We start from the raw sequence: 15,037 nt of genomic DNA, 5'->3' as shown, positions 1-15,037 counted from the left end.
GAGTGCAGTGGCCGGATCTCAGCTCACTGCAAGCTCCGCCTCCCGGGTTCACGCCATTCTCCTGCCTCAGCCTCCCGAGTAGCTGGGACTACAGGCACCCACCACCTCGCCCGGCTAGTTTTTTGTATTTTTAGTAGAGACAGGATTTCACCTTGTTAGCCAGGATGGTCTCCATCTCCTGACCTCGTGATCCGCCCGTCTCGGCCTCCCAAAGTGCTGGGACCACAGGCGCGAGCCACCGCGCCTGGCCCCATTCTTTTATATGTTAAGAAAAAATGCTGCCAATTAAACTATGAAATAATGTTTTGTTAACATTTAAGATTATTTTCTCATACTTATTATAACAGGGTTTTAGGATAGATCTTTTTTTAATCTTACATATGCTGTTATTTCTGTGTTACATACCAAATCATAATAAAATCATTTGAAGACATTTTGAGACAGGGTCTTGCTCTATCACCCAAGCTGGAGTGCAATGGCGTGATCTCAGCTCACTGAAACCTCTGCCTCCTGGATTCAAGCGATTCTCCTGCCTCAGCCTCCCAGGTAGCCGGGATTACAGGTGCACACCACCACGCCTGGCTAATTTTTGTATTTTTAGTAGAGACGGGGTTTTGCCATGTTGGCCAGGCTGGTCTTGAACTCTTGATCTCAAGTGATCTGTCCACGTCACCCTCCTATAGTGCTGGGATTACAAGTGTGAGCCACCGTGCCTGACCTTGAAGACATTTTAAACAGCACTTAAATATAATACATGTATTCCCGACACAGTACAAAACCCAACTGTGAATTGAGATAGACCAAGCTGGTGCAACTATGTCATGATGGCTGCCTTAGTCAATGACAATTGTTAAGATGCCATTGATTTAAGATGCTTCCTGGCCGGGCACGGTGGCTCACACCTGTAATCCCAGCACTTTGGGAGGCCTAGGCGGGCAGATCACCTGAGGTCGGGAGTTGGAGACCAGCCTGGCCAACACGGAGAAACCCCGTCTCTACTGAAAATACAAAATTAGCTGGGCGTGCTGACGCATTCCTGTAATCCCAGCTACTTGGGAGGCTGAGGCAGGAGAATCACTTGAACCTGGGAGGCGGAGGTTGCAGTGAGCCGAGATCGCGCCATTGCAGGGCAGCCTGGGTGACAAGAGTGAAACTCCATCTCAAAATAAATAAATAAATGAAAAATAAAAAATAAAGATGCTTCCCAATTTCAAAGACATTAAAATATGAAGTGTGTTTTGGAATTAAGTTTGGAGACAAATTTACATACAAGACATCCCCTTATAACTTGCTTTGTTTCTCTCGGCGTCATGTTTTCAAAGTATTAAAAGACAGCTCACTGCCTAAGAAGCCAACAGCAACTGGCTGCTGCTGGAGCTCGGGACTCTCTTATCTTAGCACTCCCTCCATTTTACTGAGCTACCCCTGAAAACGCTGTTTTATGCTAAAGGGTAAGTAGGCTAAGGAGTTATTCCTTCTTGGTAACATCTGCCTTAAATCAGGAAAATGGTCTTTTCAAAGGCTCGGGAATTCACATATCATCTGGGACTAGGGTGAAGCACTTGCTTTGGGGAGAAAATTTAAGGAATGGCAAGTAATCAAGATAAATATTTTACTTTTTTTAATTTTAGATATTTTAATGCAACATTAAAAAAATCAAAACTATGCAAAATAATGAACATAATATAAAATTTTTAAGTAAGACAATCTACGCTCTTCTGAAAAAAAAGAATCACTGCAGAGTTTTCCATTTGCCTTAGGCTCCCACATGGCTTGGCATGGTACAGGTACTAATCCTGTTTTACAGGGGGAGGAAAGGGAGTGATAGATTAAAATGAGTGAGCAACGTGGTCCCATAGTACAATTAAAAATGTAAATGTACAACAGAAACACACAAAATTATTATAGGTAGGGTGAACAATTTTCAATATTACATCCCCAAATGGATGCAAGCTCTTAATATTAGAATGTGGATTATTAGTTGTATTTTATTAGAAGGAACTAGATTTAGGCCAGGTGCAGTGGCTTATGTCTGTACTCCCAGTACTTTGGGAGGCCGAGACAGGAGGATTGCTTGAGGACGGGAGTTCGATGCTGCAGTGTGCTATGATGCCACTGCACTCCAGCCTGGGCAACAGAGTGAGAACTTGTCTTGAAAATAAAAAACAAAAGGAACTAAATACCTGCCAGATGTTAGCACTTATGAGGCTATAGTAATCAAACTGATGTGATATTTCCACAGGGTTAGACAAAAACACAATAGAGCAGAAGAAACTACAAATGGATCACACATATTTGGGGAATGGGAATCTGACGGGGGGCATGGTGTTGGCACAATTAGTTAGCTGGATGGAAAAAAAAAGATTCCTTAGTTCATACACTATGTAACAAATTCAAGAATGATTAAAAACTTAACCAAGCATACGTGCTTGGGAGGTAGAAGACTTCTAAAATGGCTGGAAGGTAATATTACAGATGCTTCTGTAGTTCACAAGCATGATGATTAGGTTTTCACACTTATGTGTGAGATGTGCCTCCCCTCAGCTTTGTTACTACATTATCCACCTGACATGAAAATGAAAATGTATAAATTTAAAAAATTAGAGACTATATGAACTTGGGATGAGGATGATTTCCTAAACAAGAAAACACACCAGCAAAAAAAAAAGCAAAAAAAAAAAAAAAAAAAAAAAAGAAAGACAAATAGCAACCTGCATAAACCAAAGAAAAAGCAAAAACAGTCTGAGAGGTTTTGCAGCTCACATAAGCAAAGATAGCTATCCTAGACTATATAGAACAGACCCCAAATAAATTAGAAAAAGACAAGGCCCAAATGGACAAATGAACAAAAAGTGTGAAGCATTCAATTCAGCAAAAGAGGAAACTCAATGGCCCAATATATAGTAGAAAAGATGTTCTTCCTCACATGTAATCAGAATGCAAATTATATAGAGGACACTATTTCATACTATCCAACTGGATTTTTTTTTTTTTTTTTTTTTTTTTTTTTTTTTTTTTTTTGGGCATTAGAGACAGGGTCTCAATTCTGTACCCAGGCTGCATGCATGGGCATTTGTAGGCTCAGCTGGCAGACTTGAATCCTGGGCTTAAGGGATCCTCCTGCTTCAGCATCCAAAAGCTAAGGACTACTAGGTGCACGGCACCCAAATTTTCTGTTTGCTTTTCCTCCTTTCTCCCTCTTCCCTTCTCGTCCCTCTTCTCTCTCCCCTCCCCTTTTTTCAGTAGGAATTAGTGAAATAATTCAGTTTACATGAAGGTTTTTGCATCATACCATACAATGTAAATATATATTATAACAACCCAATTTACAAAAAAAAATAAAATGTTTAAAGTTATTGGATTTAATTAACTCCTGGAGTATAGATCTTTAGGAGCCTAGCAGAACTTTCCTGAAGACTTAGCATTTTAAAATTACTTACTAGTCAAGAGTAAACTAGAAACTCTTAAGAATGTTTTATCGTATAAGTTCAAAGGCTGCTAAATGTTTTTTTTTTTTTTTGAGGGCGGAGTTTCGCTCTTGTTGCCCAGGCTGGAGTGCAATGGCACGATCTCATCTCACTACAACCTCTGTCACCTGGGTTCAAGCAATTCTTCTGCCTCAGCCTCCTGAGTAGCTGGGATTACAGGCATGCACCACCACACCTGGCTAATTTTGTATTTTTAGTAGAGACAGGGTTTCTCCATGTTGGTCAGGCTGGTCTCAAACTCCCGAACTCAGGTATCTGCCTGCCTCAGCCTCCCAAACTGCTGGGATTACAGACATGAGCCACCATGCCCACCCTTAACAAAAAACTTTAATCACTGCAGAATAACGGATCAGTATTTAGAAGAACTGCATAATTCAGTGAACCAGTATTTTCCAAATGACCAATTCATGATGTGACAAAATCATGCATAGCCAGAAGGTCCATTCAAAATGCAAGAGAGACCCAGTGGATTTTAACATAACAAACTAAGAAAAGTCCTCTAATAAACTTTCCGATTTCACATTGCAACCAACCTTCAAGAAACTATCAGTTGTCAAGTTTTGATATCTACAATTATCTGAAGTTACTAAAATACTCCTGTTTTCCAACTACCTATCTATGTGAGGCCAGGTTTCTTCATATACTTCAACCATCGGGCCGCACCACACTGTAGCAGACTGAACGCAGAAGCACAAACAAGAATTCAGCCCAATATTAAAGGGCTCACAAAATGAAAACTGGTCCTTCTTTTACACTGCATTTTGTATCGTAACTTATAAGACAATTATTTTTCATAAAATAGTTTATGTTAACACGTAATCATTTTAACAAATTAAAACAGTATGTATAATTTCTCAGTTTTAATTTCTAATATAGTAAATATCGATAGTACCCACAAAAGCAAAAGTTCATTGGAATATACAATTTGTAAGAGTATAAATGGGTCCTGAGACCAAAATACTTGAGAATAGCCAGGCTAGGAAATTCAGATGAGTAAACACTGAACATCGGTTTTTCTTTTACTAATTCATACATTATTTCTATTTCAAGCACCAGTAACCCCCAATGAAAAGGTTTTTTTTTTTTTTTTGAGAAGGAGTCTCGCCCTGTCCCCAGGCTGGAGCGCAGTGTCGCGATCCTGGCTCACTGCAACCTCTGCCTCCTGGGTTCAAGCAATTCTCCTGCCTCAGCCTCCTGAGTAGCTGGGATTACAGGCACGCACCACCACGCCCAGCTAATTTTTGTATTTTTAGTGGACACGGGGTTTCACCATGTTGGCCAGGACGGTCTAGATCTCTTGACCTTGTGATCCACCCGCCTCAGCCTTCCAAAGTGCTAGGATTACAGGCGAAAGCCAACGCACCCGGCCAAAGGCAAGTTTTTTAAAAAGGAGTATAAATATTTCTGGACTAGAGAAGGGGTTAATTAATATTGTCCTGTACAGTTTGGATAATTCCTATTTGGAATTAAATTTTCACAAGTATGCCAACCACGTTAAGAAGTTTAAAATAACATTAAAAACTGAATCATACCAAATAATAATATGTCACACTGTTTTTATCAATTCTTTATTTAGGTAACAAGTTGGTTATGTTCACTGCATTGTATGAAACATCACAATATCATACTGGAAAGTACTATCAGTACAGGGTTGGATCAGAGTGGACAGTTTGAACAATAAACCATTTGCATTCTTCATTCCCTATCTTTTAACAACCCCGCAAACCCAGTAAAGGGACAAACAGCTTTTCACATCATCATGTAAAGCACTTTAACTTACAAGGCTAAAATCTAAAGAATAAATAAAATATATTGTGGCAATAATTCCTTTTAAACCAAAAATCAGGTGCACAATAAATCAAATGATCAGGAAAGCTGTCTGTTTAAAACGTGTGGCTCTCCAGAAACAGCTTCAGGAAAATGTTACAGAAAATACCATGAATTCCATTTCACACAGGACCAGATGATGACTCATTTTAACTATACACAAGGGCAATTACATCCTGCTGAAACACAATTTAAACATATAGGAAAATGTTTACAAAGCATCCACAACATGTAAACCATGTACAAATGGATACATTCATTACTTCTCCTAACCCAGTAACTTCTTTCAGATAAATACTTTACTCTTCATGTTCAGCATTAATTGAATTTAATACATGCAAAACTCAGAAGAATTCAAGGTTACTGTAAAAATAGAATTAAACTAATAAATCTTCAAGTACCTTATGTGACAGCCACTCTGTACCGTGCCCAATGTTATAAAATGAAAGGTTACTGAACCCATGAAAATATCTCTGTAATATTTCCTTAGATCTAAAATAGATAATTTTAAATGTATTTATAGTAATTTCAATGTGATATTCTGAGCTTTTAAAATAACATAAATGATTAAAAATACCAAATTACACAAAACTTGTATCTTAAAAGCTGAAAAAATTAAAACTATAGAAACCCACATGTAAAACAAAAATCACAATTTACATTATAAAGACAAATCTCATCTTTAAAAAATTTCCAACAGTGAAATGTCAAAGCAAATTATAAATAGCCATAAATTAATCCATTTGGTTTCAAAAGATTTTCTAGAGAGAGTTGAAGGATGCAGTAGATACATGCATAAAATTTGTAAGGGTTTATAATATTAATCCCAAATACACTTTATCTTGAAGCAAGGCAACATTACAATTTGGACATTATTGGAGAACCCAGTTTGGTAATACAGGTAAAATTGGAAAAAAATTAAATAACAATCAATAATAAATACATATCCTACAGAAATTGCTCAAATGAAATTCCAAGTCACAGAGCTGCAAAAGGCTTCCAACTTGGTGAACTGAAAAAAGGAACATATACAATTCTTTACTCTTACATGCTTACATGTTGTGTGTTTTGTTTAAAGAAAAAAACATAATGTATTGTCAGAGTATAGCTAACTATATTTCCCATGCACCTCAGGCACATTGTTGATTTGTGGTGAAATCACTCCACTGGTTTTTAGGGCCAAAAGTTCAATACAGATGTAATGAGTATGCCTGAGGTTGGCAAAAAATACTGTAGTACAGGCAATGCTACAAGTGGCAACTGTCAGAAAACACAAATATGAACAAATGATGGGAAATGCTAATGATTTTCTGCTCATATCACAAAACGTTGGGAATCCGCAAGAATATTTTCCCCTTGTATTGAAGAAAATTGTGATTAAAAGTTTTTCCCCCAATTTTCAGAATCAAAAGCATTTTAGAAGGTTTTTAAGGCTACCATGGGTCTTCTAGATCTCCAGCACCCTACAGGAAGAGAAAAGGAAGAATATTATTATTTACCTATACCACTTCCAGACTGGATTGAATTTCAAAAGAAAACAAAACTGATGAACAAGTTACCTTCCTTTCTTTGTCTGAAAAGGGTACTTTTACAGAGAGATGTTGTGTATTGTATAGTGTGTGTGTACACGTGTATCTAATATAGATAGATAACTGGGTTGGGTTATTTTCCTCCCCTCTCCATCAAATGCCTTCCTTTCTCAAAGCACTTAAGAATATTCTGGCATTGGAAAAATACATCAAAACATCAGCTATAACATCCAAAGATTCCAAAGTTTCAATTTATGGTAACTTAAAGCAACTTCAGACACATGATATAAATATAAACGTAAAGAAGAAAAGTTAATGTTCTACAGTCATTAAAATTTTTTAAAATATTTCCCCATGTGACTAATCTATAATTTAAAATCCCTTTAAATAAAACTCCCATCTGCCACTATTTTAAAACAGCCCATAATTATTCCATTTATTAATAACTAATAAAAATTTGTAACAAAATGGACAATTCTGCAGTCTTTAAAATGCTCACTGTGGCAATTTTCTCACATGTCTATGTGTGTCCATAATCTCCAATGTGTGGTACAAAGATTACTATCTTGTACCACAAAAGATGGATAAGAAAAAGAATAGATTTAAGTATGCAACACATATATTTTAACATTAAACTTCTTTCCTTTTTATTAATGAAAAAAGGTAAGCCAAAAGTGTTCTAAATGTTATATAAATACAAATGAATTTCTAATGGGTACTCTTCCAGTATACCAAACTTGGTTGTTTTAAAAAATTAATTCAAAATAAGTACAACATGCATAGATTATTCCACATCACATGCTTTATTTGGACTTAAACACTTATAATTTCATTCTAAACACTTGGTTGACATACATTTTGATGTGTGTAGTCAGGCTATACAGAATATACAAACCAAAGCTGTATGAATAATACATAGGTTTTTCAAAAGTTATGTTTCATAAAGAATACAGAGAAAGGAAAAATAGCCACACATCCAGTATCTCACAACTTCTAAAAATAAAACTACAGAGATGTAAAATATAAACAAATCAAACAACACACAAATTATTATCCTTGAAAGAAAAATTACAGGCCAGCATCAGCCATTCTTTGAAGAACTAAAATTATTAAAGAAAACATAAATTTATTACAAAGCTAACTATGAGTGTACTAATAGGTAAAATAATATGAAGCAGTATAATTCTACATTAACAAGTTTTTCCATAATATAGCATAATCTCTCTAATCAAAATTTCTAATCCTATCTAGTATTAACTACTGACTGTAATTCATAATTGGTATCCTAATTTCTGGCATACAATGTGAAATGACATATAATTTCATTAAATCCATAGTACTATAAATAGTCAATTTTACACTATCTCATAAAGGTGTATGCAAAGGCCTTTTTAAAAAACAAGGCTATCTGAATATAATAAAACTAGTTTTCCAAGATTCAAATAACAAAACGGTTATATAAATGCATACATTACACTTCCTAAGTTAAAACCATCAAAGATCACAAAATATTACCAAAAGAAAAGTCATATTTTTTCACCACTCATCTTTGTCCCTGCATCTTCATTAGAGCTGTCTAATTCAGCAAGACCACTTTCTGATTCAGTATGGCTTTCCTGCATTGTCACTGGGTTTCCAGCATCACTGTTCGAAGAAGTAGCTGTGGCAGCTGGTTCAGCAGGGCTTTCTTCTCCCTCTACTTTAGCTAGCCTGTAACTAGTCAGCATCTCCTCCAGAAGTTGTCGGTAGTTTCCCCTATGATTAATTCTCATTTGCCTGAGAGCTTCCACCAATTTTCCCTGTGATCCACTTTCCTCTGCTTCATCGGAGGCCTTTTTTTAAGATTCAAGACCCCAGTGTCAGTAGACAAACTAGGATATCACATGTATTTCATAACACATTACAGCAAAATACTAATTTCTCTACTGAAAAGTAATATAGTCTAAGCATGAGAACATTTTATTAAATATCGATTCTTACCTGTATCAATAAAAACTTCCAATTATAATATCTCAAGTCATTTTAAGCAAATTACCATTAACTAGTTTATGTCTTATTTCAGTCATTTAAAATTTCATCTGAAATTTACTCAGCTTTTATAATTCAACAGCAACACAAGCATTTCCTAAAACTGACTTACTTAAAAAAAAACCAATAATTGGCTATACAATTTAGTACAAAAGAAAATTAATGTTTAAAGCAGTAGGAAAAGGACAGAAAAGCAAGCCATCACAGCAGTTTCTTCATCATTTCTGCTAAATGATAAGTAGGAAACACAAAACATAAAACTATATAGATTTAAACAGATCTTTGAAAGACTTTATAGTTTTCACGGATAAAACTGTATTTACTTTTGCCCTTATTTTGATAAGAACATCTCTAGACAAAAATAAATTAAGTATTCTAAGTATGAATAATAAACTACTCAATCCTTTCATATTTTAGTAAATGTTGGAAAATCTACAGGTTTCTACAATAGTAATTACTTTAATACTGTACAGAACAAGCTCTAATCATCCAAGCTGATCACAGTTAAGCTGACAGACTAAAATCAAGATACCCTTACATTATGTGCCTCTTGATATGATGCATTATACAGTCATGTCCTGTATTCGTGCCAAAAAATGTTTAGAATGAATCTAATAATACTAATTCCCAGTTTACAGGGAAAAAGTGAATAGAGGATCAAGTTACAGCACACCATGAGAAAACAATCATATGAATTCAGAATGCAGGACGTACTATAAAAAATTGGCTCAGGCTCTTCAAAGTCAATGTCAAGGGGAAAAAACAGGTGAGGGGCTTGATTGATTAAAGACTTGTTTAATGTGCTTGACTGATAAACTTGATTAGACTGGGATTCAAAATAACAATTATAATAGTCATTCTAGGGACAACTAGGGAAATTTAAACTTGATATTTGATATTATAAAATTTATTATTTTATACACCTACAATGTACCCACAAAATTAAAATAAATTTAAAAAAATTAATTTTCTTAGGTATAATAATGGTATTATGGTTATATAGAAAAACGTCTTCATTCTTTTTTAGTGAGATGGAGTTTCACTCTTGTTGCCCAGGCTGGAGGGCAATGGCGTGATCTTGGCTCACCGCAACCTCCACCTTGCAGATGTAAGTGATTCTCCTACCTCAGCCTCCCGAGTAGCTAGGATTACAGGCATGTGCCACCACGCCAAGTTAATTTTGTATTTTTAGTAGAGATGGGGTTTCTCCATGTTGGTCAGGCTGGTCTCGAATTCCCGACCTCAGGTGATCCGCCTGCCTCGGCCTCCCAGAGTGGTGGGATTACAGGTGTGAGCTACCGCGCCTGGTTGAAAAATGTCTTCATTCTTAAGAGCTGCATGCTTAAATGTTTACAGGTAAAATATGATGTCTGCAATTTGCTCTCAAAGGGTTCAGTCAAAAAAAGAAAAAAAACAGTAGATACAGAAAGAAAAATAAAGCAACTATGGCAAAATGTTAAGTTGTTGAATCTAGACAGACAATATACAGCTGTTCCAACATATCATATCCCCTTTTTAAATACATTTGGAAGTTTTCATCTTAAAATAAAATACAAAATAGGTTATTGTTGCAGTTGATCTGACACAAACTCTTAACCTTCTTTAGAGACACTTATACTACACTTTCGGAACAAAGATAACACTAATAAAACCATATAATAAATGGCAATGTTTTATTAGAAAAATGAGAGCAGATGAATGTCATTTTTTAAAAAGTTGTCCCCATTGGCCAGGAGCAGTGACTCATGTCCGCAATTTCACCACTCTGGGAGACAGGGGTAGGAGAATTGCTTGAGGTCAAGAGTTCTAGGCCAGCCTGGGCAACACAGTGAGACCCTATCTCTACAAAAAATGTTTAAAAGGAGCACGCCCATGTCCCAGCTACTCCGGGAACTGAGGTGAGAGGTCGAGCTAAGTCGAGGAGGTTCAAGCTTCAGTGACCCATGATCGTGCCACTGAACTCCAGTCTGGACGACAGAGTGAGACCCTCTTAAAAAAGAACAAAAAAACAAATGAGTGCTTGTTAGGCTGAGGCGGGTGGATCATGACGTCAGGAGTTCAAGACCAGCCTGGCCAAGATGGTGAAACACTGCCTCTACTAAAAATACAAAAAATTAGCAGCATGCGGTGGCAGGTGCCTGTAATACCAGCTACTCGGGAGGCTGAGGTAGGAGAATCGCTTGAACTCGGAGGGCGGAGGTTGCATTGAGCCAAGATCACACCACTGCACTCCAGCCTGGGCGACAGAGTGAGACTGTCTCAACAACAACAACAACAAAAGTGCTTGTTTTCCTGCCTCAGACATGTGGCGGGGTGGGGAGGGGGGAACGGGGCGGGGAAGTGTCCTCATGGCAAAAAATGAGATGATACTGGACCAGGCATGGTAGCTCATGCCTGTAATCACAGCACTTTGAGAGGCTGAGGTGGGTGGATCACCTGAGGTCAGGAGTTTGAGACCAGTCCCGCTAACATGGTGAAACCCCATCTCTACTAAAAATACAAAAATTAGCTAGGCATGGTGTGTGCACCCATAATCTCAGCCACTCGGGAGGGTGAGGCAGGAGAACTGCCTGAACTCGGGAGGTGGAGGAGGTTGCGGTGAGCCAAGATCACACCCACTGCACTCCAGTCTAGGCATCTACCAAAAAAAAAAGAGATGATACTGTGTATCACCCATGTTTTTTGGGTACATATACGTCTGTGTATCTGTTCATGTTAGCATATGTAAAAATACATGAAAAGAAAGGAAATACAGCAATACAATGATAATGGGCAGGGAGTTCAGATACTTTATTTTCTTTGAATTTTCCAATTTTGCACAACAAGCATATTAGCTGTCTTTGAATTTGCAAAATTTATTATGTGGACTTAAAACATGTTTCCCTAAATAAAGTTTATCAGCCAGGGCTGGTGGCTCATGCCTGTAATCCCAGCACTTTGGGAGGTCAAGGTGAAAGGATCACTTGAGCCCAGGAGTTTGAGATTAGCCTGGGCAACATAAGGAGACCCCGTCTCTACACAACAAAAATTTTAAAAATTAGGTGTGGCAACACACACCTCTGGTCCCAGCTACTTGGGAAGCTAAGGTGGGAGGATCACTTGAGCCCAGGAGGTTGAGATTACAGTGAGCCATGTTCATGCCTCTACACTCCAGCCTGGGCAATGGAGGAAGACTGTGTCATTCATTCATTCATTCATTCATTCATAAATAAATAAATACAAAGTTTCCCATTTCAATCTATTCAGGAAGCGTTGAGATGGAACAACGTGATAAGTACAATGATAAACCCTGTCAGTCTTTAAGAGGAAATTTTCTACTTTATGGTATATCACAAAGACTTTTAATGCAGGGCCTACAACCCTCTCCCCAGAAAACCCCAAACCGAAAAAAAAAAAAAAGGATAAAAACCTACCATTTTATTTTTTAAAAATTACAAGACATTAAAACAAAATCTGCTTCAAAGACTTACACATAGAAGTGATTATCAACCCTTGTTCCACATTGGAATTACCTGTGGAACTTTTAAAATTGCATACACGTCAAAGTTCTATTTCAAAACACACAGATTCAGTGGATTTGGGTTGTTCTTTTAAAGCCTGACAGGCAATTTGGATATACAGCCAGGGTTGAAAATCACTGATATAGACTAAATGGCATAACTCTATTTGGAGGTGGACTTATTAACAAGGTTGGCCGAAAGGTTGTTCTATTTGTCGTATTTGGGTCAGTTTTGGCAAGTTCAACAGATAAAGTACCTCTCACTTTCCAACTGACACTTTCATTATGAATCACCTGTATTTCTGTCAATTGCTATAGCAGTGATAGTTTGGGAAGGCAAGTTGCTTTTTAAAAGACATACTAGGTCGGGCACGGTGGCTGACCTGAGGTCTGTAATCCCAGCACTTTGGGAGGCCGAGGCGGGCAGACCACGAGGTCAGGAGATTGAGACCATCCTGGTTAACATGGTGAAACCCTGTCTCTACTAAAAATCAAAAAATTAGCCGGACGTGGTGGAAGGCACCTGTCGTCCCAGCTATTTGGGAGGCTGAGGCAGGAGAACGGCGTGAATCCAGGAGGCGTGGAGCCTGCAGTGAGCTGAGATCGCGCCACTGCACTCCAGCCTGGGTGACAGAGTGAGACTCCAACTTAAAAAAAAAAGGCATACTAAAACTAAACCATAGCCAGGCACGGTGGCTCATACCTGTAATCCCAGTACTTTTGGAGGCCGAGGCAGGTGGATCACTTTAGTTCAGGAGTTCGACACTAGCCTGATCAACATGGTGAAACCCGTCTCAACTAAAAATACAAAAATTAGCTAGGCATGGTGGTGCATGCCTGCAGTCCCAGCTACTTGGGAGGGTGAGGCAGGAGAATCGCTTGAACCTAGAAGGCAGAGGTTGCAGTGAGCCGAGACTGCACCACTGTACTTCAGCCTGGGTGACAGGGTGAGACTTGGTCTCAAAAAATGAAAAATAAAAAAATTAAAAGCAAAAGAAAACCAAACCAATAAATCAAGTAGAGATGGATTTGCAATGGCTGACATTACAGAATCACTAAATTGAGAAGAACTTTAGCTAATGACCACACTTAAAAGTCATTTTATCTTATGGCAAATTGCACTTTCTCATCACTCTGGATAGACAAGGACTGAAATCTCTTCCCCAGCCATTACATTTGATTTTTCCAAACACTGTTACATAACTCTCTCATGGGCTTTCATTAATATTAGAAGAGAAATCTATTATCTAGGTTCCTGCATTTTCTCTATCTGAACTCATACAATTGATATACCACACCTATTTTTACACATCTATTATAACAATTAACTCTACCTTGCAACGGTTCACAAGACTCTCCACTTAGACTGCAAACTCTTTGAGAGTAAAGACAATTTCATATTCCATTCTATGTCCTCCTATCATCTAGGGAAGGAAAAATAATATTTGTGCTAAGAACTTTACATACATAATCTTACTGAATCCTCACAGGTACCCTATAAAGTAAGAACTCCAGTTATTTTTATAAGTGAGGAAACTAAGGCTCAGAGAGATTTAAGTTATTTGCCACAGTGACAATCTTAGTAAGTAGCAGAGCTCTGATTTGTACACAGGTATAATTAAGATCAATGTCTATCTTTATGCTCTGTTGAATACACTATGGCGAGTAACATTTTTTGCATATGAAGTACCTCATATAGATAAGACGCTTACTAAAGAAATATTGGTGAATTATAGAACACCACAGGTTATTTCACATTGAAGTTTATATTTCCTTAATATAGTAAAATTAATAATACCACAGAACTCTAGTTATATTGATTAAACTATCATATCAGATGGGATGTTTACAATTATTCTGTAAAGTAAATTGAAGGCAATTACTGAAATGAGAATTTAGGACATCTCCCATCCACCCTAAGTTTTAAGGTTTTACTATCAGCTAGACTAACACAGCTTAAAAATCGAACCTCTCATAATGAAAATACTAACTCACACCAAATAAGACATAGAAATTAGATAAATCAAGCAGACAGTAGTAATAGGAGGGGGAAAGGAAGGTAATCTAAGCACATTTAAAAAAATAAAGTTTAACCAGCTAATATTTATTTGCAGCAATTATTTATCTCTTGAAACACAGCTCTCATAACTAAAATTCTTTTTTTTGAGACGGAGTCTCGCTCTGTCACTCAGCCTGGAGTGCAGTGGCGCGATTTTGGCTCACTGCAAGCTCCGCCTCCTGGGTTCACGCCATTCTCCTGCCTCAGCCTCCCGAGTAGCTGGGACTACAGGTGCCCACCACCACACCTGGCTAATCTTTTGTATTTTTAGTAGAGGCAGGGTTTCACCGTGTTAGCCAGGATGGTCTTGATCTCCTGACCTCATGATCTGCCCGCCTTGGCCTCCCAAAGTGTTGGGATTATAGGCGTGAGCCACTGCACCCGGCCCATAACCAAAATTCTTAAAATGACTACTTACAACAGTAGAGAAAAAGTAAACACTAGTAAAAATATTTCTTGTGGAGTCCTATGCACTGCTTGTCAGACAAAAAAATTTTAAAACTAAAAATTCTTGAATATGACAAAATGTGATACAATTGATGACGAATGAAGATTCTAATAAATTAGATGTTACTTGAAGAATCATGTCAAATTTAATGAATAATTT

The 15,037-nt window shown here is 37.5% G+C and overlaps 1 protein-coding gene across 5 annotated transcripts in view; it reads right to left on the bottom strand.

The window, feature by feature from the left end:
- PPM1B (protein phosphatase, Mg2+/Mn2+ dependent 1B) overlaps window positions 1-15,037 on the bottom strand; it is a 93,623-nt gene that overhangs the window by 2,324 nt on the left and 76,262 nt on the right. For 2 of the 5 annotated variants that reach the window (XM_017862700.1, XM_017862704.1), the window contains exon 6: window positions 7,625-8,676. The exons of 1 other annotated variant lie outside the window; for it this stretch is intronic. In XM_017862700.1, the coding sequence (XP_017718189.1) occupies window positions 8,371-8,676 (306 nt within the window). In that variant the 3' untranslated portion in view covers window positions 7,625-8,370. Of the gene's footprint in view, window positions 1-5,027; window positions 6,779-7,624; window positions 8,677-13,705; window positions 13,796-15,037 lie in introns of those variants that run through there. 2 more of the 5 variants (XM_017862701.1, XM_017862702.1) reach the window with 2 other exon arrangements.

The sequence above is a fragment of the Rhinopithecus bieti genome, unplaced genomic scaffold (genome assembly GCF_001698545.2).
Source record: "Rhinopithecus bieti isolate Rb0 unplaced genomic scaffold, ASM169854v2 scaffold_61117, whole genome shotgun sequence".
In the NCBI taxonomy this organism is placed as follows: domain Eukaryota; kingdom Metazoa; phylum Chordata; class Mammalia; order Primates; family Cercopithecidae; genus Rhinopithecus; species Rhinopithecus bieti.
Note: the sequence above shows the minus strand (reverse complement) of the source record. Positions and strands in the feature narration are given on the sequence as shown.